This window comes from Peromyscus californicus, unplaced genomic scaffold (assembly GCF_007827085.1).
Source record: "Peromyscus californicus insignis strain IS unplaced genomic scaffold, ASM782708v3 Scaffold_4__1_contigs__length_199733344, whole genome shotgun sequence".
NCBI classification, from domain to species: Eukaryota; Metazoa; Chordata; class Mammalia; order Rodentia; family Cricetidae; genus Peromyscus; species Peromyscus californicus.
The window spans coordinates 166,849,893-166,874,888 of NW_026294562.1; the positions used below are offsets into that span (position 1 = coordinate 166,849,893).

The 24,996-nt window shown below is 55.4% G+C and overlaps 1 protein-coding gene across 1 annotated transcript; it reads right to left on the reverse strand.

Annotated features, from left to right (window-relative positions):
• Positions 1-202: 202 nt before the first annotated feature.
• Ppp5c (protein phosphatase 5 catalytic subunit) lies at positions 203-24,648 on the reverse strand. The gene is made up of 13 exons (XM_052763354.1): positions 24,432-24,648; positions 19,049-19,290; positions 11,614-11,761; positions 5,745-5,866; positions 4,663-4,728; positions 4,029-4,127; positions 3,218-3,323; positions 2,684-2,826; positions 2,518-2,605; positions 1,762-1,802; positions 1,492-1,670; positions 818-899; positions 203-724 (listed from the first exon to the last, which is right to left on the reverse strand). Exons 1-13 carry the CDS (start codon positions 24,550-24,552, stop codon positions 662-664), a joined length of 1,500 nt encoding a protein of 499 aa, XP_052619314.1. The 5' UTR covers positions 24,553-24,648; the 3' UTR covers positions 203-661.
• Positions 24,649-24,996: the final 348 nt, after the last annotated feature.

Consider the following 24,996-nt stretch of genomic DNA (forward strand, 5'->3'; position numbering starts at 1 on the left):
TCGCAAAGCTCGGCTACAAGCAGAGGTCTCTGAAGGGGTCTGAGTCAGCTCGCGGCCTGCATAGGCCTCAGGAGCTGGAGGATGCTTCTGCGGTCACTCTTAGGCCTGCCATGCCCACCTCACTGGGAAGCATCTGGAACCAAACTGGACCCGCCTTGGAGGGGTCTGCGTGTGGTGGACATGTGCTGATGTGGGTCTGAGATGAGGTTTGACTTACAATAATGACTTTATTTTATTTTAACATTTAATTACAGAACATAAAACAGCTGGGGGTGGGCCCCAGCCTCGCCCCATCCTGAGGCTACCAGGAGACCTCCCTGATGACCCTCTTTGGGGTCTTCCTATGGTAGAGCCCTATTGCTTTACCAGGGGAGGAGCCATGCAGATGAGGGGGCAGAACCCCCTCTTGGCCCCACCTCCACCAGGTTGGCCTTCCTCCGAATGCCCAGGCTGTGCCCTACCCCAAGTCAACTCCTCCTTCCTCGGACCAGGAGCCTGTCCTCGGCTGCCCCGCGCTGCCCCCACCCCTCTGCAACCTAAAGGGGAATAAATACAAACTTTACAAAGTAAACGGGGGTCCGACGTTGCCCTGGGGCGGGGCAGCAGGCCGAAGGCGGGGCCGTCCAGCTGGGCAGGCCCTGGCTCACTGCTGTAGAAAGCCTCACATCATTCCTAGCTGCAGCAGCGTGTTGGCATATGCCATGGGCTTGACGTTGGGGTGAGGCTGCAGCAGGGGCAGAAGGAGAGGGACAGTCAGAGGACCTGCCCACGGGCAGCCCCTGCCCAGGCAGTGCCCTCCCTGTCCCAGGCCACTCACCACTGCTGTGAATTGGTGGAACTGGGGCCGCAGGTCCGAGCCCTGGAGGTGGATGTAGGAGGCTTTGTTTCCCATCTGGTCACTGCAGGGACAGGGGCAGAGGGGCTGTATGGTTGGGACTAGAGATTAAGAGAAGGTGGGAGACGGGAGGAAGCAGGAGGGGCCTGCAGGGAGGGGGAGGAGAAGGGGGAGATACACTCGCCATAGACAGAGAGGAACCACACTGAAGAGGGCTGGAGAGGAAGCCGTGGAAAGGTGGGCGAAGCCTGGAGAGGAGGTGCAGGGGACAGGGACACGACACCACCAGGATGTTACAGCCCATGCAGCTCCATGGCCTGGCTTCCCCCACACACAAGGAGGGAGAGTGTGAACGGAGGTAAGAAAGGCCGGGTCCACGGGAAGAGGACCTAACCGCTGAGGCTGGGGAGCAGCCCGGAGCCCACAGGTGTTCATTACACTAACACATATCCATGCTCAGGTGTCCTTCCTATGGCGAAAGTTTCGAGGAAAGTTAAAGCCAAAACCTGCCACCGTGGCTCATGCGTGAGATCCTACCACTTGAGAGGCTTGCAACAGAAAAGTCCTGAGTTTGATAGCAGCCTGGACTAAAGCCACACATACATAATCCACACAAACCCTGTGGCCTGGGCAAAGGGTGGGAGAGGAAGACGCACCAATAGTTGGGGGCAGAGAAGACGGTGACACAGCGGCCACCATGGGCCACCTCGTAGCCCTCGGACTTGACCTCGTGGCTGCGGATGATGTAGTCCAGCTGGTTCTCCTCCAGGAAGGCCTTGGTGACGTCAGGCCCAAACTGGCAGCTCACGCCCCGCTTGCTGACAGAGCGCCCGTTCTAGGAGGAGCGGAGGACAGGAGACTGGGGGACTGCTGGCCCGGCTCCGCCCCACCACTCAGCCCACGCCCACACAAGGCCCCGGGCTCACCTGTGGTTGGGGATCCGACCACAACAGGTCGCACATGGGGCCTGGGGGAGTGGGGAAGAGGCGAGCGTCAAGAGACTTGTCTCCCAGCGTGCACCAGACAGGCGCCTACCCCACAGCAGGGCTTGGTGCTGGTGGTGGCAGTGGGGTCTGGCAGGGGACATCCCTGTGGCCAGGGCTCAGGGCATGCTCATCAGTTCTGAGCTGGCCCCAGTTTCCCTGATATCTCATTCAATCCATCCTAAGCCTGAAGCTGGATGGAACGGTGATCACTCCAATTCCGAGCAGGCCCTCTTCCTGCCCAAAGCCTCCTGCGGCTCCCCACTGACCCAGGAGCAAAGCCCATGTTCCCCCCCCCCCGAGGGCTGTAGCTCTCAGGAGGTGGCCTCTGGCCTTGTGTCCAGCAGGAACCTCTGAGGGCCAGCCCCGTCCACCCCACCCCTTCACTCTCCACTGTCCTCCCTCACTGGTCACACCCTCACCCCTCCTCTGGTGTCATCTCAAATGTCACCACCCTGCAGAAGCCATCCACAGCATCGATGTTCTCAGTGACACAGTCTCTGGGACTTTTAACAGGTGCCTGAATTCTCTTTCGGGGAGGGGAGCAAATGAGTGACAGGTGTGTGTCATGGACTTGGATGTTCCCTGGCTGGCACAGTCCCACTCATTCAGGATGCAGATGGGAAAGTGGGCCCCGTGCTTGCCAAGGGCACAAAGTCTGTGTGAGCCCAGGCACTCCTTTGTGCCAGGGCCACTCACCTGAGTCTGGTGGCTGCCGATTCCGCTCAATCTTCCGGATATCATCCAGGGTGACACCATCCTCACTGAACAGGCCTCCATGCATGATCTGGGGGAGTCGCGTGTTTCTGTGAGGAGAGGAGCCCCCTCGCCCCTCCCCCCCTCCCCCCCCATACGCGGCCCTCACCAGCACTTTGCCGTTGATGCACTGGGCCAGCGGTAGCCACTCGAACACCTCACTGAAGAGCTCGTACATCTGGGCCGTGTACTTGGCCTTCACCTCGCCCTCGAACCCGTAGATCTGGTTCATGTTGTCTGTCTCGTGGTTGCCTGGCCACAACAGAGGGGTGGAGAGAACCCTCAGCCTCCGGGTTAGAGTGTACCTACCCAGCAATACTCAGGGCACAGACCTGGGGACAAGATGGCACTGCTCAATGATGGCAGGCTGGCACCGAGTTCCCAAGTGAGTGCCCACCTTGCTAGGCAGCTTGACCCCTGCGCTAGGTCAGTGCCCAGGGAGGCCGTCCACACCTGCTCTTGATGTGAACGACACGAAGGTACCCTCCCCTGTACCTCTCGTCTGGCACCTGCCAGCAAAGGGCACAGTGAGGCCCACACCGAGCCATCTGGCGAGTGTGGCTGCTAGGGCAGGGCACAACCTGTTCAACCTTACTTGGTGGCCCCAGGGCAGGGGTGGGGTGGGGTGGGAAACCCTCCTCACCTCGAAGAAGATGAAAATGATCTGGGTACAGGAGCTTGAAGCCGAAGAGGGTGAGGATCACTTCAACGGAGAAGGAGCCACGGTCCACAAAGTCGCCATTAAAGATCTTGCTTGTTAAGGAAACCACGGTGGGGGAGGCCGATGGGCCAAGAGGCAGTCCTTCCTCCTGTCCCCTTGGTGCCAAGGCTCCCGTCGGTACCTCCAAAGGGGTACACCCCTGGCCTGCCTTTGGACTGACCCCGCCCCCGACGGCACCAAGGGCCCACCAACCTCATCGTCTTGGGGCAGCCCATGGCAGTGCCACGGCAGCTAGCTCTTCTCCGAGAGCAGTCCTCCATCCCCAGGAGATGGGACAGGCCCTTCCTCTCCAGAGTACATACCCGGACACCTCATGGTGGCTAAGCACCAGGAAAACACCCACACGGTACAGGCTGGTGTGGGGGTGCACGTGGGAATGGGAGGTGGGAGCTCAAGGGTTCAAGGCCAGCAGAAGCCGCACATGACGCCGTCCCTCAGAAAAGCCCCAATGAAACAAAACGTGAGGCAAACACCGGGAGGCTGGTTCTGCTCATCTGCTCATCCCCTCCCTGTGAGGAAGACCCTCTCACCCCAGGTACAGATGAGGGAACTAACGCAGACGGGACAGCCTGCTGCAGCGGAAGGGCTGGGCCGACACTGCCCAGGGGTCACCTTGTAGGAGAGAAGACCTGGGGCCTGGACCTGCAGGACCGCAGCAGCAGTGAGAGGACGGTCCTGGCGTTCTCCCCTCCTGGGGTTCCGCCCTCTCCACGTGGGGTGGCACCGAGGATACATAGGGGTTGGTCTCTGAGGGTAAACCGTTGAGCTCAAATATGTTGAGGAGGTCATAGAACTGGCCATGGGTGTCTCCGCACACTGTAATCTTCTCTGTCTGGAAGAAAAGAGGCCACCGGAGAGGGAGGGGCCCAGAGAGAGATATGGGGAGAGGGCAGAGGGGAAATGAGGGGAGAGGTCACAACAGACCAAGAAAACATGCACGACACAGGGTAGGGACGTGGCAACGAGGACAGCAGACAGGTGGGTTTCTGAGGTCCTGAGCCGGGTGGCCTACCAGACTGCTCACCCCCCATGCCCCCCTCACCCTGCACCCACAGCAGCCGGGTGACCTACCAGACTGCTCACCCCCCCCATGCCCCCCTCACCCTGCACCCACAGCAGCCGGGTGACCTACCAGACTGCTCACCCCCCCATGCCCCCCTCACCCTGCACCCACAGCAGCCGGGTGACCTACCAGACTGCTCACCCCCCCCATGCCCCCCTCACCCTGCACCCACAGCAGCCGGGTGACCTACCAGACTGCCCACCCCATGCCCCCCTCACCCTGCACCCACAGCAGCCGGGTCACCTACCAGACTGCCCCCCCCCCCCGTGCCCTCCTCACCCTGCACCCCCAGCACAAGGCGCACCTCTTCCAGAGTCGTCTCCACCAGCGTGCTCAGCTTGCAGAGGACCTCTTTCACCTGTACTAGGATCTGCAAGACAGGCAGGCTGTGAGCAGAGCCGGCTGGGCGGCAGCACACGGCTCTGTCCTCTCAAGGCCCTCGAACAGCCTCAGCTGCTCAGAGCAACTGGCAAGACCCAGACTACTGGGTGCTAGCCAGGGACAGAGGTGGCTCTCAAGACGTGTTGAGTGGCCCATGTGTCATCTGAACATCATGATTGGGGGCTCGAACGATGGCTCAGCTCTTAAGAGCCCTGGCGGTTCTTACAGAAGACCAGGGTTTGATTTCCAGCACCACACAGTGGCTCACAGCTGTCTACATCTTCAGTCCCGAAGGATTCAGTGCCCCCTTCTGGCCTCCAGAGGTACTGCACACATGCAGTATACAGACATACACTCGGGCAATTTATAAACATCACCATCATTTCACAAGGATTTGGCTCATCTTTTAATATTCACCGGCATTAGAAAACACAATGGTGGGTTCACAATATAGGAAACTTTATAAAAGAACCACCCTAGAGCCAGAGAGATGGTTTAGTGTGTAAGAGTGCTTGCTTGGCAGGATCTGAGTTCAAAGCCCCAGCACACGTGTGCATGTGCGTATGTGTATGTCTGTAGTTCCAGCACTGAGGGGCAGAGGCAGACAGATCCTGAGTTCAATTCCCAGCACCCACATGGTGGCGCACAACCATGTATAATGAGAGCTGACACCCTCTTCTGGTGTGTAGGCATACATGCAGGCAGAACACTGTATAATATATAAATATAATATAAAGATAGTAAATAAGTAAATATTAAAAAAAAATTTCCTCTTTCTGATGCCTTCCTGAAGGTCTCACTTTTGAGCCTGAGTAGTCTTCTGAACTCTGCACTGCCCGACACCCACAAAGTGCTGTGGTATGGATGAGGACATGTGGGAACCCTCAGCATGGTGCCCAGCACACAGCCGAGGAAGTGTCAGCCTTTGTGATCATTCTCCTCACTCTGCTCAGAGCCAGGCCCATTCCCGGTCTCAGGTGTGTGTGGCACGGGCGGGTATGTTACCTGGTAGGCACATTTCCGGTGCAGTTTCTTCTGCTCCTTGTACCACTGCATGAGCTCTTTCATGAAAGTGATCGTCACTTTGCCGTCCTCAAGCTTGGGTCCACTGTATTCATCTTCAATGGCTGGTGTATGGACAAGGGTATTAATTAGTGGCTTTAGCATGGAGGGGCAGGAAGGGAGACCTGGCCCAGAGGGATGGGGAGAGGAGATGAGGCCATGAAGACTCCCATGATGCTGCGGTGACGCTGCAGTGCTCCTGGGTCTTAGGGTCAGCCCACAGCTCCTACAATCCCTGGACTCTGGCTAGTTCTAAGCAGTGCCTTCCTCCTTTGGCACCTGTCCTCTGGAGAGCTATTTCCCTGCCCTTTGCCTCTGCCCCACATTCTAAACAAGTGGCTAAGAAGATGATTGCCAAGTAATCTCCTCAGATTCAGAGCACATGGTGACCTTCAGGTGACACCAGAACTCGGGCTACTCCTCCTAGTCCTGTGCATCAGCAACACACAGCAGGGGACTGCTAGGCTGAACTGCAGTGGTCCCCATCAAAGGGATGGTGGGCACCATGGTTCCAGGAAGTCAAGGTCCACTGTCAAGACACTCTGGCCAGAAAAGATGACTATACACCCACTGAATGATGAAGACCCTGACAGGGTGTGTCTAGGAGGGAGGCAGACATGCTAGCTCCTGTCACGTCCTCAGGAGGCAGGTCCTCAAATACAGCTGGTATCCCCACCAACTCCTGGCTCCCAGGCTTCTCAGCAGTGAGCAGATGAACTTGAGTCTGGAGGCCAATGGCTAGTGGTCTAAGCCAGTGTCTAAGTCTGTCAAGACTCTGAGGCAAAGGCAGGGACCTGGGATCTCCTAGAGTCTAGGAACTCAATGGAACCCAGGGAAGTTGCTGGAGGGTGACTCACCCGTCCATGTGCTTTCTCTCTGCAGCTCTTCATCCGCAGACTGTCTAACAGACTGGTAAGCACCCTTCTGGGTTCTATGAGTCACTCAACAAACTAATGAAACCCGAAGAGCAGACTGTGGGAGGCTCATTTCACATCCAGTGGGTCAGAGGCATGGTCAAAATAAATCTGGACACCGTGGAGGTGGCAGGTTCCACATAAGCACCATGGTACAGACACGCGTACTCAGAACAACATGATAATCAATGAATGTTTTTCAAAAGGGTGTGTGTGTGGGAGGGAGCTTGGGGCTGCACCTCAGTTTGTCAGAACTGATTTGAATCAGAGCAATCTGCAGATGGTGCCCACTACAGATTGGAGGCCTGGTTACCGGTGCAGAAATCTGCATATGGTCTTGGTGACCAGGTGTCTGTGCCGACTGCCGATATACTACTGTCAGCACTAGTATTACGAGTGGGATTTGCTAGGATGGCCCTGGCTCGCAGAAATGTGGTCTGGAAGGAAGAAGATAAGAGAGGAGAGGAAGGAGGATGACTTCTGGGTGACGACATGGTCACCCACTGTACAGGGCCACAGCTGTGCTGTGCCCTCACTAAGAAAATGTGATCCGCTCAATGTCTTGGCCAAAGCTTTCTAAGATGGCTAAAACTGCAGCAGAGGGTGTCAGGTCCGATGCTGGCCTGAGACCAACTTCGGACTCCAGCAGCACCCGGGGAAAAGTCACATAGAGACGACGAACAGCACCTGCAGGACCTCTGGTCACCAGAAGTGAAACAAAGGGCCTGGTGTGAAGGAGTTGTCTGTGACTTCATTATCAGCCTCCCAAGGAGTCTTCCTGCAGTGGGTTCTGAGGGACCGAATGCAGGGCCCTGGCTTTGGCTCAGAACGCTGCAGAGCAGAGGACACACCGGCTATGTGACGATTAGTGTTAGTTGTCAACCTGACAGAGACTAGAATCACTGGAGATGGGCTGCTGGGCATGTCTACAGGGGGATTATCTTGATTGTATTAACCGAGGTGCGAAGACCTGCCCACTGTGGGTGGCACCAGTCCCTGGCTGGGATCCTGGATCGTTTAAGGGAAAGGAGCTGAGCAGCAGTGGCTCTATACATCCATTTCTCTGCTTCCTTATTGTGAGAGCAATATGATCAGCTGCTTCAGGCTCCTTGGCTTCCAAGCCATGATGGACTGTACCCTTAAACTGTGAGCCAACCCCCTTTTCCCTTACATCACTCTCATCAAGGTATTTTATTATACCAACAGGAAAGAAACTAAGATGGACTTCTATGGGACAGCCCGCCTGGTGGGCCACCAGAGCTCCTGCAATGTCTGCTCACCTTGAATGGCGGTGCTTGCCTCCCCCATCAGTGCTGAGTGAAAGGTCACCACAGACGAGCAGCTGATTTGCTTCTTGGGCAAGCCATACGGGCTGGAGTAAGCAAGGACCCTCCCTGCCCATGGAACTTTACAAAACCAGTTCACAAGTTCTTCATCTCTCTTATAGTTCCGAGAGATGCTACTAAAAACATCAAGCAAACAAGAACACGGAGAAGAAGGAAGAGTTCATCTTATGAAGGGAGAAGTGCTGAGAGTTATTAAAAATAAGACAAGGCCAGGTGTGCTGGTGCATGCATGTAATCCTAAAACTTTGAATGCTGAGGCAGGAGGATTGTGAATTGAGGGCTTCTTTAGAATCAATGAGAAAAGATGGATAAAGAAAATGGATAAAGAACAGGAGAGACTGGCAAGATGTCTCAGCAGGTAAAGGCTCTTGCCACCACCCCTGATGACCTGGGTTTGATTCCCAGGACCCACACAGTGGAGGGAATTAGAGAGAGCTGCTTCTTCCCAGGTGTTCTCTGACTTCCACCCACACGCGTGCACCCTCACATACATGCACACACACAAATAAAAACCAAGAGAAAAAAGCTCTAACTACAACATGTCCATCACAGCTGGGAAGGGGCAAGGGAGTCCTTGTAGAGTCCAAACATTAAGAGGGTCCACAAAAATCTGCTCTACTTGCTCTTGTTTGGAAATGTTTAACATTTCTAAGACAAAGATTATGGTGAGAAATCCGGTCTGACATAGCCTGGAGCAGCAGGCATATTAATAACAATAAAAGTTAACAAGAACCAAGATCTGAAAAAATGAAGATACAGAGTAGGTGTCTTGGCTCAATGCCACCACCTTATACCCCACCCCATATCCCCCACCCCCGGGACTGCAAGCAGCAGGTCAAAGGGTGAGAGGGAGGGCGATGAAGAGAAATCCTGACACCCTGGATGCGGGAGCCACACACACTGTGGTCCCTAAAGAATGTGAAAGGTGGAGTTAGAGAGATGGCTCAGCAGTTATGAGCACTTTTTGCTCTTGCAGAGGCCCCAGGTTCAATTCCAGGCACCCACATGGTAACTCCAGGCCCAGAGGATCCAATATGCTCTGAGGGCACCAGACACACAGTAGTACAGATACACATGTAGGCCAAACACCCACACACATGGAAATAAGATGAGTAAGACTTCCAAGTTGACAGGACTGTGAGCTGGAGTGTTAACAGGTGTGCTAAAGGTTCACAGGGGCTGGTATGCCTGAACACACTTCCGGTGATATACATACCCCTTCCACCTGACTGTATTATGGGAGTTCCTGCAGATTTCTGCTGCTGGTTTGATGTTAGCACCTAGCTTAGATCTGCCTTTTGTGACTGCTACCTTTTGTCTGTGGTACCTTCTGTTTGAAGTCTTATCTGAAGAGTTTCCTAGTGGTTCAAAGCCTATGAAAAACTTGGTTGGGGGAGGATCCGACAAACTGGGATGTCTTTTAACTCAGAATTTGCATTTGGCATTGTCCCTCTGGGGGGCTTAGATAAGAGGTTTTGGTATAGGATCGACTTGCTAAAGGTATGAAATGTATAATAATAAAAGGGCCCTTTGCTAAGCTACAGCGAGTCAGTCCATGAGAGGCTGATCCCCTTGCAGCTGGAAAGGCTAAAATTTTCATCCCTAGAGTGCCTCCATGTCTTCTCCACAGACCCGTGTGAACCCACACCCGATATACAGCAGGATCGTACCGTGTATCTATCTCACTAGGCAGTATCTTCCCTGTTAAACAGACGTGTGGAGTCCACACGCTGACAGGAGTAAGTGCACATGTGAAGTGGGAACTGGGCACCCTACCCAAGCCACTCAAGCCCACAACATGTGCAGTAGGGATGGGAGGGCTAGTCTGGGCACAGTCTTGACTGGGGCTCACAGCAAAAACTCTAGGCCAGAGAAATTCAATGTGAGGGCTTTCTCTACTTTGCTGTGAGATACTGAATGGGGCTGTCCTCGTGCTGAGAACCCACAACCTGAGAACCCACAACTTCGAGGTGAGTCACTCCAGGGACGGCAGTACTCACAAGCATCACACAAGGCGGCACTACCTGGGAAGGGAGGGAGGGGCCCTCAGGAGCAGGGGGCCTCTCCTTCAGGCTGACTCCGAGAAGCTGGTATTCACTGACATTTGGACAGTGCCTAGTAATAGCCTGCAATGGACCTAGAAGCTGCTAGGTATATGCATGGACAACCTTCCAGTTTAAGCAGGGGAAGAGCTCTGCTCGGTGGTGAAGCAGTACAACGAAGCAGCTGGTGTTGAGGCCCATGTCTGCACCTGTGCTGACACACACTCAGGCAGGGGGGGCAGTGTAGCCTGGCCGGGTAAAGGGGTGTGTTTGGAGCACGGACCCAAGGAGGCTGGAGGGGCTCACTGAAGCAGGAACGGTCGATGCCCATCAGTAGTTTCCAGACATCCCCAGTACTCATGCTAGAAGGCCCCCTAATCCAGGAAACAAGTGGACACGGGAGCTGCAGGCCTGCAGAGATGGCTGAGTCTAGATGTGTCCATCAGGTACAGCTCAACTGCTGTAGCTATGGGACAGAGTCCTGGGGAGAGCACCCTGAACAGCTCGTGAGCTGGGGTGATGCCGGTGGCCTCAGGGGGCTACGAACGGGGTGTGACAAGACTTGACACTGTCTCCAGAGAGTGCTCGAAAAACCAGAGGACAATGTACAGCCGTGGGTGACAGTCTGTCACACAGACAAAGGGACAATCTAGCTCCTAACATCTAGCCCCTGGAGGGAGACGTGTTCCTCAGAGCCAGCTCACCAGAGAAGTGGAACAGGTGCCCAAAGGACTGGCTGGCTAGGAGGAGGGGAGGAGATACGGGCATGGGGACTCACCCTCGTAACCCCAGCACTTGGGAAGTCGAGGCAGGAGAATTATCATGAATTTGAGGCCAGCCTGGACTAGAGTGAGATCCTTTACGTCCCTGCCCCCCATACACACACAAGTCTGGACTACACTCCTGAGAAAAACTAAAAGCAGCACGTGGCTGGGGAGAGAGGATGCTGTGAGCACACGGCTCTTGTCAAGAGAGGACGATACCACACGACCCCACTGTTTTTTCCTATTCTCTTCCCCCATCTCGGCTCCCCTTCCCTGCTCTCCACCCTGAAGACTGTCACAGAGTACTGGAGCTGTGGGGATTCTTAGGCATGGCACTACCTGTGGTTTTAAACATTATGTCTGAATTCCTCGGGACCCAATGGGAGCAGACGGTGTCCACACCCCCCATCAGGCAAAGCCAAGGGTGACAGTGACTAAGGCCACATCACCCACAAGACACAGTGGTGGAAATGGGACCAACACCTGCTCGGCACCATGGACCCCGAGTCCTAACTGGAGGGAATGGACTAGAGCAAGACGCCTATTAGGCTGTGACAAAAGAAAAGTCCTGAGCCACCCCAAGCTTAATCAAGGGTTCCCACTCTTATGAGTAAGATGGAGAGGGCTAAGGAAGACAGTCAGCAGCTGTAGGTGATACCTACATTCCCAAATGTCCCCCGAAACCCTGCCTTTACCACCAAGTGTGGCAGGGATAAGTGTGAGGGGGTGTGGAGAGGCCCACTCACTCATGCTTTCGATGTCCAGAGAGTCCACGACAGAACGCCTGTGCTCGTCGCCCGCAATGGCCCGCTCAAAGGCCTTCTGCTTCACAATCTTGCTGCACTCCTGGTACTTCATCTTGGCATCCGTGTCATTAGGCTTCACCTTCACCACCTGGCCAGGAAGGAGTGAAGAGGCGTCACACTCTGGAGGGCCAGTCACTCACCCAGGTAAGCCACCAGGGTCACTGCAATAGCCTTGGACTCACAGTCCTGGGCCGAAGAATGGCCAGTTAGACCACCTAGGGGCCACCACATGCTAGCAGGGCAACCCTGGACCTGTCACCCAGGACTCCTCTCACATCCCCACACCAAGCGTGCTGAGCCACCCCACAGGGTGGCTTCAGAGACCAGGGTATTAGCCCATGTAAGTGCCCTCACTAAACAACTCTGATCCTGTTAAAACCAAACAGGGGCCCAGCTGAGCACACAGGTTCCAGGCTTCCAGTGCAGCCAGTGGGGGAGGCAGCCTGGACTCCTGGCACCTTAATGTCCCTTAGTATAAAGTGGGGTCTGCTGAAAGGACCGAGGAGGGACTGAGGTCCTTGGCACACAGGAGGTCAGCAGCTTGCTTCCCCTGGGGCTTTATGGGTGACTGAGGCTCCAATTGCCGTTTCCTCTGGCAATGGGATAGGAGACCTAGCTCAAGTCCCATCTTAACCAGTGATGACAAGCTGTAGGTACACTGGTCTCAGTTTCCTCTCTGGGAGGGGACACTGGTAATAGCATCATCTCAGAGAGGGCTGTAAGAATGAATGAGGGAGTACTTTTTTTAAAAAAAGTTTTGTTTTTTATTTTGAAGACAAGGTCTCCTGTAACCCAAATTGACCTTAAACTTTTATTTACTATGTATATAGTGTTCTGCCTGCATGTCTGCCTGAACACCAGAAGAGGGCGCCAGATCTCATTACAGATGGTTGTGAGCCACCATGTGGTTGCTGGGACTTGAACTCAGGACCTCTGGAAGTGCAGTCAGTGCTCTGAACCTCCGAGCCATCGCTCCAGCCATGAGGGAGCACTTTTTAAAGATCTGACACAGTCAGCTGTGAGCAGGCAGCTTTGGGCCACAGCAGTAAAAGGAGCCTGCCTGCACGCCACTCTGTCCTGCTACCTGCAAACCCGGATCCCAGGTGCTTAGAAGACAGAGCTGGGCCTGGTGGTGCATGTCTGCAATCTCAGCACTTAGGAGGTAGAAGCAAGGTGACTGTTAACAACAGGCTAGCCTGGGCTACAGAGTGAGACCCTGCGCAACAGACTTCATCTCTGAGCCTTAGCTTGGCTACCATAACTGTAACTGGACCCAGTCTGACCTGCTGTTGTTTAGCAGTTTCCTCTGAGATTGAAACACTCTATCCCACAGGGAAGCTCTTTAAGCAGACAAGTAAACTACTCAAAATGGCTTCAGGAAGTCCCTGAAACCAATCAGATTCACTGGGCCCCTCCCTACCAGAGTAAGCAATAGACTGCTAAGAGTAGCCAAGCTAAAAGAAAGAATCTAAGACCAGACCAGCTGCCTAGAAGAAAACAGAAACCAGCCAAGGTGTCTGCAAGAGGTGTAGACCAACTGAGGCACCCGGGAAGGACACTCTCCAACATGCTGAGTTGTCTGCAGGCTGGGCGGTGTGCTCCAGGTTTCCAGCGTTGTGAGCTGTCACTCATGTTGGAGTGGGCTTTGGTGATGCAACTGTCTTTAGGTCATTTCTGCTTCTGTAAGTAACCCCTTACTCATACTCCCGTTAAGTAACCCCGCTAAAACTCACTGGCTCACCAAGTTGGACTTTGGTGGTATGGTCTGTAGTGGGATCCCTATCTGGGGTAAGTAGACATGAGTGTTGCTTCTACCCCCCAAAAGTTTTGTCATACACCTGCTGACCTACACAGCCATCCTAAGACTGGGCCCTCTACAGCTTCTGTGCTATTAGACAGAGAAGGAAGTCCCAGGGCTGGTCCTTAGAATGCTCCCCCCAGCCCCAAAGCTGGATGGCCGAGTGAGTCAGAGCCCTGGCAAAGACAACCGCTACTCCCTGCAGGTGCTTGGCCAGCAGCAGCAGGCTGGGCAGGCCTAGGCTGGGCCACCTGCCAGTCAGCTCCACTGGGGTGTGGGTGTGGCGTCAAGCTTGAGGGCTGCCAGCTTCAGGCAGCCCTTGGAGCCCTTCCCAGGGATAGGAGGAGTGGCTAGCTCCCTCTACTCCCCAGAATAAAGTCCACATGCTCCAAGCCTGGCCCTTAGGCCCACGCCCTCTTTCTCTGTAGCCCAGTACTGCCTCTCATGGGTCCCCAGTATGCCACCCTCCTGTAGCTCAGGACTTTTGGTCATGCTGCCCTTGTCAGCATACTTCATTTCTAATTCCAACCTCCTTTCTGCTTCTCTCTCCCATGAAGCCTCCAGGTTGGAGATAATGTCCTCCCCACTTGAAGTGGCACTGGGGGGACAGAGCTGTGTCCTCAGCAGAGCATGAATGCCTCCTTAAGAACAAAGGGTAGCAAACATGTCCTTGGAACCAGACCTGTCTTCAGGTGGGCTGCAGTTTAAGGAGGAAGATGGAGCTGGGTGCTGCCACTGTGGCAAGCAACCCTGGCTTACAGCATCCTCTGTACCACTCTATGGGGTAGATAGTACAAATTCCACTAGACAGAGTGGTAAAGTTATTAACTCAAAGAGCCAAGGTTCTTGGATTAGTTTAGAAAGCCCAGGCTCCTGAATGCCACCACCCATGTGAGGCAGAGAGGTAACAGTTCTCCAGACTCTGGGTTCTGGCCTTCCAGGACACATGTCCTGCTCACTCAAGACCCCCAGTTTCTAGAAGGAGGGAGTGGTGCTAGCACCCACAGAAGGCTGGTGTGAGACTTTACTGCCAGGCCCATCCCTGGCCAAGTAGCAGCAAGCACTCAATTCCCAGCCTGCTATGCTGGTTGCAGTGATTGCTAGGTATGACTGACAGAAAGACAGCCCCATTGAGCTCCTCTCCAGAGGAAGGGTACAATTTCACACTACAAGGCTCTTCAGAGACCCACTGCATCAGAACTTAGTGCCAGCACTAGACATTTCATTTCTTTCTCTTTTTTGAGACAGAGTCTCACTATGCAGCCCAGGCAGGCCTTGAACTCAAGAGATTTGCTAGCTTCTAACTCCTGTTTCCCAAGTTCTGGGATTAAAGGCATGCACCACCATACCTGGCCCATGGACATGTCTTTAAAAAGTGGCATCTGAGCCAGGCAGTGGTAGTGTACGCCTTTAATCCCAGCAATTGGGAGGCAGAGGCAAGAGGATCTCTGTGAGTTTAAGGTCAGCCTGGGCTACAGAGGGAGTTCTAGACAACCCTGTCTCGAAAAACAAAACGGCATCTGAAGCCAAGTGCAGTAATATGGCCAATATTCCAGTGATTCTGGAAGCCCAGGCAGGAGGATGGCTTGATTCTAGGAGTTCGAGGACAGCCTGAGTTATGTAGCAAGACTCTCTCAAAAGACAAAAACAAGCAACAAACCAAAGATTCTATGTGGACTGCATCTGTGGCAGTGTTCTGTGGTATTTCTATGGTTTCAAACAGACCCCGCACTGGGGTCTGTGCAAGGTGCATGTGATCAACACCACTTTCGAAGAAATGAGAGGTCTTCAGGGGCTGAAGGTTCTGCTCTGTGGCACAGGGCTTGATATCTGTGAGATAATTAGAATCAGATGAGGTTGTGAGGCTAGGTCCCATTGATAGGATTAGAAGGAATAGAATGGAAGCATGGCTGAGTGGTGAGCCCCTGCCTAGAATCCCCCAGTGAGGGGCTGGGGTGTGGCTCAGTGGTAGAGCCCCTGCCTAGAATCCCCCAGTGAGGGTCTGGGGTGTGGCTCAGTGGTAGAGCCCCTGCCTAGAATCCCCCAGTGAGGGGCTGTGGTTGTGACTCAGTGGTAGAGCCCCTGCCTAGAATCCCCCAGTGAGGGGCTGGAGGTGTGGCTCAGTGGTAGAGCCCCTGCCTAGAATCCCCCAGTGAGGGTCTGGGGTGTAAAGTGTAAAAAAGCCCCAAGTTTTGTCCTCAGCACTGAAAACAATACAGTAACAACAAATGGCATTGTCAGCTGTCGGGGTTCACTGGTAGTCACTATAAACCCTGGGACAGGTGTTTGGGAACTTGGACTCACTGGAATTGCAGAGGCCATTCTGGGCACATACCCTCCACCATGACACCCACAGCAGACCCAAGGCAGTTCCACTATTACCACAGGGCTCTGCTGGCAACAAGGCCTGCAGTCCCCCTACCTTGGAGCAATCCACACCATCAGAGATTCAGTCACTCAGGCCTGCTGTGGATACCAAGCAAAGTGCTCACATTTAATCAGAACTGAGTATAAGGGATATACCAGCAAGAGGAACCAACAAAGGGCATTATGGTTCATCTGCAGGGCATAGACAATGAGATTTGGCCCAGAGGGGCCAGATGGTGCATCACACAGCAGAGAAAAGCCAGGCTTCTGGCAGGTAGCCCATCAGGGACAGCCTTCCACACAACACACCCTTTCTCTAGTGAGTCGATCTACCACAACACATCTGGCGCCCCATGATGAAGCAGGCAGGAATACCACCAGTGCTCACTGCTCCGGGGCCAGCATGGTGCCAGGGACCTGCACGTATGCCTTGGTTAGGAGCCCGGTTCTGGGGACAGGCCACCACCTTCTAGGACTCCTGTGAGACTGCAGGAGTGACCTGTTTCCTCACCTATAAATCAGGGACAACAGTGGTCCCCCTGTGCAGGGAACCATGGAGAGGAAATGACTTTCACGGCATGAAGGTGGTCCGCATGTGAGTGCTGAGCTACAGATCAACTCTGATTGTCCCTGTTTCTTTTGTATCACTCTATCGGGGTATCAAAATGTATTTCTACGAAACACATCATAAACCAAACAAACCCCACAGGACCCTTAGGCAGGGCGGAGAGTTTAGGAAGACCCTCCCCACCCAGGTCTGGCCTAGGCCTGCATGGCTGAGTGTGTTCTAAGTGTATAGGAAAGAACACAGTGATAACAACTGAGATGTGACCTAGGAAGGGGTGGGCCCATGTGGAAAGGGAGACTGACTACTACGAGTCCAAGGTGTGCCCCCAAGTGGGAGAGCAAACAGAGACCACCTAGGTCCCTGCGCCCTTGCAATGTTCTGGCACCAGCATAAACCAGGGGCCACAGGCCCACTTCACCATGGGCTGGCTAGGAGGAAACCCGGAAGACATGACTGATGCAGAGCCCACTCGCTCAGCCCTCACAATGACACTGAAAACGCAGGCCTATGTGTTCCCTGGTTACAGGTGAGGCCCAAGGCATCTGAAGTCACACACCTCGGTCTGCGCTGAGCTGGCCACCAACCTCGACACCCCTATCTTGGAGGCTGTGCCTTCACATTCTGCTGCAGTGGCTGCAGACCTGACTCTAGCCCACAGGGAGAAACAGATGCTGGAAGCAGTGGGCAGCACCTATGCTCATGCACGTAAACTGCCTTTTCTTCTGCTGGAGATGGGTGCTGACCACAGACAGTGCTCCTGACTCACAGACCCACTCAGATTCAACTATGGAGCTGGGTTCCAGTCTCAGCTGTCATTCCTTCCAGGTGATCTTAGAGAGGGTTGTCTCCTTTCTATACAAGAGGTAAATTCACACATGCACAATGCTCACAGCTGTACTGATCCCCCCATGTGCATACTGAGGCTCAAACAGGCTGAGAGGCGGTATCATGGGTTCATTTGCTCCAACCAAGGCCACACAGTTCCTGATCCAGAGGCCAGGGCCTGGTCATGTCCTCCGTGAACTCCAGCATCTTCTAGGAGGAAGTTTTGGGCTGGGAGCTGCCATCAGCCCAGCCTCTCAGGCTTGGAGGGTAAGGATTCCAGGCTCCTGCTGGGGTTTCACAGGGCTGATAATTTAGGTGCTGGCTGTGGCTCCAGCTCCAGCTGGTTCTGCAAACGGCTATGGACTTCCCTCCTCACTGTGGCCTCCACAAAGCCTGGAGTCCGGCTCAGATGCAGTGTACCCACCATCTCCTAGCCTCACGGAGAATGCAGAGGTAGATGCCAACCTTGGGAGCACTCTCAGAAGAACCTATTCCTTACTCGCAGTAAAGATGTTCTGTGAGCCCAGAATCGCAGAGACCCTGCACCTGGTCCTGTTCTCCGGTGGGGATGCTGCCTGTCCTTGGTTATTCATTCATTACCTGGCCACTGTTACCAGAGCCCCAGCTGTTCAGGAGGGGGCCACGGCTCTTGTTACTGTATTCCAGATTAGGACATCAAGGGACAAGGGTAGGGACTGGGTACCAAGCTAACAGGGACCATGCTTTGCTTCCCACCCTCATGGTTATCATTCCATCCCCATCACATTTTTGCCCTTTGCTAAGTGTCCCTTGACCTTGGCCTAAGCCTTTACTTGGTTTGATCCTAGGCCAGGCTGAGTGACCAGCTCCCTCCTGTTGCAGCCATGGCTCCACAGCCCTCTTGGGGCCCTGTGCACATGACAGAAAGGGTCCACAGTGAAGCGCTACCTACAGCAAGGTAAGCAGTGATCTATTCTGCACTCAGAGCTCCTGAGCAGGGAGCTGTCTGGAGGAGGAGAGATGCAGTCAAGGGCGACACTGCTCCAATCCCAACACTGGCACTCACCAGTTGGGGCACAGACTCCTCACCTGTATGACAGGGGCAATCTCCTTCCCCTCTCCAGGTGGCCACACTGACTCAGCCAGGCTCTGTGAAGGGCACAGAGCACACCTGTCCCAAATGGATGTTCTGGCAGTCCCTCCGATTGTCATCAAGACGGTCGGAGCACATCACTGGTAGGCAGTAGTGGATGAGGAACTGTCCTCTAGGCCCCTTCTCTCATTTCCACAGGGGAACATGACCTTGGAGGCTGTCCCTCTGCTCTATTTTCTTGGAAGCACGACTCCTCTGTTCCTGCAGTCACTTTCCTTGCCTGCTCAGGGACATGGGGCTCCCACCTGCCACAGAATCTCAAGCTGTCAAAGGTCTGGGCAGCCCTTGCTAATAACTGCTGCCATTACTAATCACCATTACTAATCACCATCACTAATAACGGCCACAGTAGTCACAAGGCTGAGCTATTATTGACCACAGACTATGTGCCTGCACTGCTCCAACCATGCACACAGCAGAAACTCTCCCGCGGCCACCCGAGGCTGGGCCTGCTCTCAACACAGAGGAGCACAGGAAGGCAGAAAAGCCAGGTGACTTGCCCAGGGTCACAGAGTGCATGACAGTTGAGAGGTGGAGTGGAACTGGCTAGAGGCCCCATGGCCATTCTCTGGGTGAGCCCTTGTATAGAGGAGACACAGAACAGCTCCTCCCCACCCCTGGTGCTCCCCCCACATCCACCTGGCTAGGGTGCCGGGAGCTGGCCCATGCCCGAGGCCCGGCTCACCGTCTCGTAGTCACGTAGGGCAGCTCGGAACTTGCCCAGTGCCATGTTGCTGGCCGCCCGGCGGTAGTAGCCTTTGATGTACTTCTTGTCAAGCTCGATGGCCCGAGTGGCATCGCCCAGTGCATAGCCGTAGCACTCGGTGCGCAGGTAGGCCAGGCTGCGGTTGCCATAGTAGATGGCATTGTTGGGGTTCAACTCGATGGCCTGACTGTAGAACTTGATGGCGTTCTCGTAGTCCTTGGCTGTGGAGGAGAAGGAGGCATGAAGCCCTGTTGCCACAGGCAGGAATCCACCCTAAGCTGGTAGTCCTTGTTACGAAAGGGAAGACTGGGGTTCAGCATGGAATCTGTCCCTTCTCTCTGTCCCAGATGTCTGACCACGGCCAGGTCTTGAGGCTCAAGGCCACAGACTGCAGAACTTGAATCAATCCCACACACCAGCCTAGTAAAGGCCAGACTGAGCGCTACTTCCTTCAGGGCTCCAGGAGGCTTCCCCCAAGTCTCCCCAGGATCAGCGGGACATGTCAGGGAGGGCCAGCGCTGCGGCCCGAGCCAGGCAGACCGAGCCTGCCGAGCCTGTGGCTGTCCAGATGCCCATGGCAAGCAGACAAGTCCAGAGACGGGGAGAGCGGGAGGATAGGGGAGGAAGCGCCTCAGGCTGCAAGGAAAAGGTGCGGCAGGTGCGGAGGACCAAGACCAGCTGGTGCAGCGGGCAGGAGCCGGGGGAGGGCAGGACACTATAGCAGCAGGGCTCTAAGTGTGCGGGGACAAGGGTCACTCCTCGTCAAGGGCAAACGGTCAGACTTCAAGTGAACTAAGTCACAGCGGGGGCCCTGAGCTCTCCATCAACCTGTGGGAACCTCCTGTCTCACAGCATAAGCACCATCTGGCACTCACCTGACACAAGCCACAGAGGCCTAGTTCAAGGTCAGAGTCCCATTCCGTACTGGCAGAGGTAGGCCTGACCCCTCCTCCCGAGGGTTCATTAAACAAACAGCAAAATCGAGGCCTTGAGCTGCAGACCTGGCTGGCCAGGATGGGGGACTGGAATGTGCCAGAGGCCACACAGCACCCTAGGACACATGAACCTTCAAGGAACTCGAGGGAGTCAGCCACATTAGCCACCTCCAGATGAGGGCTGCTCAAGTTCAGAGAAGGAAAGCCTGCGCTTGAGTCACATGACAAGTGGCAGATGGGAATTCTGAGGCAGGCAGGACCGGCAATGCCTCCATCCTCCCCCATGTGCCCTGGTGGAAGCCTGGCACAGCACCCACAATGGGAAGGTGGCCTGGCTCTGCTCTGTTTAGGCTGGGTGGACTTGGACAACTTAAACACCCTCTCTGTACTTGAGTTCACTGCTCTCAGAGAACTCAGTGACTTTTATGTTCTGCTTGCTGAGCCCACACACTGTGGGGAAGGTGTCTGTCTCCTTCTAGGAGCTCCTGCCTTGTCTGGAGACACAGCCCAGCCCTCCAGGGACTGCTGGTGTATCAAGGAGAGAGATCTGACCCCAGACAACAGTGACAAAGTGCTCAGGGCTCAGACAGCCTAAGGGCCCATGGAAGCCCTGGGGGAGAAATCTAAGTGGGAAGTAGTAGAGGAGCCTCCATGAATGGGGAAGGAAGCAACTGGCCAAGGGAGGGGAGAGGAAGGGAAGGAGGAAGGCAGGCAGGCTGAGACCAGAATCGGACAGCTGGTCCTAGGGGTGCAGCTCAGGAGTCCTTCCTGGACTTCTGCCACAAGGCCCAAATGTCCCCTCTCAGGAAGCTCCACTCGACCTCGGGTCTGGGTGAGGCACCACCTTGCCCCAGGTTTCCCTGCCTGCCCCAGTTCTGCCACTCTGGTTGTCTCCTGGGCCTGTGAGCCCCAAGACAGCAGAACCTAGAACTTCCCAGAAGCCACCAAGACAGAAAGATGCAGAGGGCAGCACGGCTTAGAGGGCCGCCCCATGGAATGTCAGTGCCTTTGAGGGCTTCCCTGGTGTCCTGGCCAGGCTCCAGAGGCTGCTGGTTAGTACTCAATTGGCGAGGTGGGGCTTCATCAAGTGGCAGAGGGCATGCAGTCTGACACCTGGTGGTGCAGATTCCTAACACAGAGTGCAGACAGAGGGCCGCTGGCTGGAGCCTCAGCCCCACAGACCACTTGTCTGCACCTGAGAACCAGACTGGGCTTGGCCTCACACACCGCCAAATGGAGAAGGGAAGAAGAGTACAGGGGACAGGAGGCCCCCACCTGGAAGGCTTCTGGCAGCTGTCACACTCCAGCCTGGGACCATTCCTCAACTGCAGCAGTAGGACAGACCCTCTAGGCACAGTGAGGTTCAGTTGCTTATCTGCGTTCACAGAGGAGTGCCCTGAACCATGATGCAGTATTTCCCCCACAACCCTCAGACCACGAAGACCCCTGGGTGAGCAGAGCATAGCCTCCTTCCTCAGGGAGAAGGGGAAAGAGCAGAGGCCTGCTTCCCTTGGACTCCGACTGAGCTGGGGACCAGGCTCTGTCCCCAGAACCTTTACAGTAGGGCTGGGGGTAGGCCTTCTGAGTCCCTGAGACCCCCTCCTCCACAGAGTACCCCTTTCTCCCCATTGAGGTCAGATGACAAGGAGAGTTGAGCACGTGGGGAGGAAGGGGATATCCGCCTTCTGCTCACACACTCTGACCTTGGGGAAGAAGTTTCATTCTGAGTCGGCTTCCTCTATAAACCGCCACCCCCACGCCCCAGGCGAGGTTCGGCTCAGGAGTACCTGGCCACCGCAGGGGTGCAATGAAAGCCAGCTGCAATTATTCTTTTTATTGGTATTCTTGTAGTCTGAGCCTGGGGTTCTGTGCTTGCCACTGCCTGCCCCCAGCAGTGGGAGGCCTGGACCAGGAAGGGTGCTCCTCCAAGCCAGCTCCAGGCCAGGCCCCTCTGGCTGCCAGCCCAGCCCTGGGTTTCTGAGAGCCTGCATCTCAGGACCTGGAGGTGGGGGTGGGGGTGAAAGGTCCCTCCCCATGGCTAACTCCTTCCCTCACTTGTCCTCAGCAGCAGCCCAGTTTCTGGTTGCTCCTTTCAGGACCCAGTGAAGGACAGCCACGAGGGCCACCCATTACATAGCTGGGTCTGGTCACCTGGTGCTGGCAGCCACCAGCCTTCAAAGCCCTGCAAGCTGGGCACGCTGTCCAGATAGCATCTCACACCCATGAACTCTCCTCCCATCCTAGCAGCCCCACCCCACACTACACTCTGCCCTCCCCCGCAGAGTCCTAGTCTGCTCTAGCCTCTCTCTACCTTGGCCTCCCAGCTTCCTGCCCCCAGTCTTTAGAAGGCACAGATCTAGGCAGCTTTGGTTCTCCAGAGGTGAAAGCTCAAGCCCCGTCCCACAGCCTGCTGTCTGCGGTTTCACCCCGACTCTTCTAACCACCTCCACTCCAGACCCACTCACCTTTGGGCCTTGGCCAACTGCCACCCTCCCCCCCTCTCCAGGCAGCCAGCCTCATTCCCTCCCCCCAGCCTGGTCAGAGGCTCCACCCCCTCACCTGTCCACCCTTCCAACCTCCTCTCTCCAGCCTGGCCTTTGACTCCACAACAGGGAGGACCAGTACCCGTACCCAGAACCAACTGGACCGCTCTTTACACCTCTCCTTGTTACCCTGAGGATGACATCTGTAAACCCCCCTGGCCTCTCAGGCCCACTCACTGCTCCTACTTCAACTTTCTCCCACTTGGTTTTATTTTGTTTAAGACAGTTTTGCTATGCAGTCCAGGCCGTCACTGAACTCACAATTCTCCTGCCTCAGCCTCCCCAGAGCTGGAGGACAGGCATGCACCACAATGTCTGGACTTAGCCCCATGGGGGCCCACCTTTCCCTAGGATTCTAGATCCTTCTCACCCTCCCCCTACCTCCTGCAGATCTGTTTCCCCAGGTCTGTATCTCTTCTGGGCCATAACTGAAATAGCATTCCTAGGGACCCCACCTACTCCCTCCTGCCACCCCCCCCAATCCTCCACTCCCCTTGGGAACTGAGACACCTGCCCCATGGGTGTCCAGTTCCTCGCTTGCATTCACCCCTCAGGGTCTTCTGGGTCAGCTTTATGTTCACTACTGCTCTGTCAACATCACCTCCTCAGACCGCTGCTGGTCAACGCCTGAGGCTATGGCTTTCTTTCTGGAAGAACCTTCCTCTCTTAGCCTGCGGCCCCTTTCCTGGTTTCCTTTCATCTCACTTTGCCTCAGCAGCTCCTTTTCCGATTTACACATGAAAATTCCATTCTAGGTTCTCTGAGATCCCACTGGCGGGTGATTTCATCCATTCCCAGGGCACCTCCAGTCATAGGCTGGGCACACCCAAGATTTTCTCCAGTCCAGACTGGCCCACCGACCTACTACTCAATGTCTCTTTTTGGACAGCTGAGGAAACCCAAACTAGTCTTTGTAATGACCTCAGAGATTCTGCCTGACCTGGCGCCCCTTATCCTAATGTCATCTTGTACTGGGTCTTCCCCTCCCACACCCGGCTTGCTCAAGCTCCAACTAAGTCAGTCTGTTTTCATTCATTCTCCACCCCCAGGGTCTTTGCGTTAGGTCAACTGACCCACGTGTTAAAAAAAAAAAAGCCTTTCTCCAGGCATTCCCTGACCCCACTATCTAAAGCCGACTAACCTGCATTCGCTACTTGGTCACCTTGATCACAAGTTGGCAATTATCGGTTCTGCTTGAATCCAAGTCATGTGTCTCATTCATTGGTACAGCCTCAGAGCTAAGCACTGACGGTGGCCCATGACAGTTAACACAAATGTACTCAAGGAATGAATGAATGAATGGACACATGTTCCCACATCTCACTCTTAACCCAAGATCACGCTCTTCTTTCCCGCTCCACCCCTACCCCCTATCCCTTTCCTCGAATCACCCCCAATCGCCTTCCAATCTAATCTACTTGCATCCCCACGATTCCCTTCTCTGTTGGGCCCTTCCCTCCTCACAGTTGGTCCTGCTCACCCTCAGGTCTCCCCGCTCGGCAGCGCCATCACTGCCCTAACTAAACACATGTCACTATTTGGCAGCGCCCCCTTCAGGTCTGACCTCCACCTAGCACGTCTGTCCAGGTCTCACATTTGGCAGCACTCACACATGTCGGTCCCCCGCTCGTCCCCTATCGTTTAGCGGAGCCTGCCTCCGTCTCCCCAGAGAGCGGCTTCTGCTCCGGACTCCACTTCGCAGTAGCTCTCCCCAGTCTGGCCTCCAGCCCGGGCCTCCTCCTCCTCGCGCCGGGCTACTCGATAGTGCCTGCCCGGCGCCCAGGCTACCGCTCCGCGTTGCCATGGTTCCCCGCGGGGCCTGGCACCCCCCCACGGCCTGGGCCGCTGTCCACCCTCCCTCACCCCCGTCCCGGCCGGACGCACCTTTGAAGTAGTCGTTGGCCTGCGTCTTGAGCTCCTCTGCCCGCTTCAGAGTGCCATCGGCCGGGGGTTCGTCTCGGGGGTGCTCAGCACACTCCGTCCGCTCGCCCTCCGCCATCGCCATGCCGCAAAGCGACCCCCACCCTGGCAACGGCCGCTCGCGGCACCGGGCCGAACCGTCGCGAAGGAGCGCCGAGTGACCGCCGCCGCTGCCGCACAAGTGTCGTAAAGCGCGGGCCCCAAAGGCTCGCCTGCCGCGCCTGCGCGGCGCTCCCCCCCCCACCCCCACCCCCTCCGCCCGCCGTAGAGCGCCCGGAGGACAAGGTGACCAGCGGGTATCCAGACGCCCCTCGTAGAAGGAGCCAATCAGAAAGAGGAGAGAGGGAGTGCTGGGGGTCTGGGGGTGGCCCGGAGGGCGCCGGCTCCCAAAGTTGTAGAGTTCTGAGGAAGCTGAAGTTTCTTGGGTCTTAAGAGAGTCGGGATTCCTTTAGGCTTGGCGATTGGGTTGCGATGCCTCCGGCGGGTGGAGCTGCTTTTGTGCCGCACCCTGCCCCACCGGGAACCTGCT

Coding starts and splice junctions, on each gene's coding strand:
- Ppp5c (XM_052763354.1), bottom strand. CDS start 24,552: ATGGCGATGGCGGAGGGCGAGCGGACGGAGTGTGCTGAGCACCCCCGA. Junction 1,803..2,517: donor TCGGCAGCCACCAGACTCAG/GTGAGTGGCCCT, acceptor CCACTCCCCCAG/GCCCCATGTGCGACCTGTTG. Junction 1,671..1,761: donor GGTCGGATCCCCAACCACAG/GTGAGCCCGGGG, acceptor CGCTCCTCCTAG/AACGGGCGCTCTGTCAGCAA.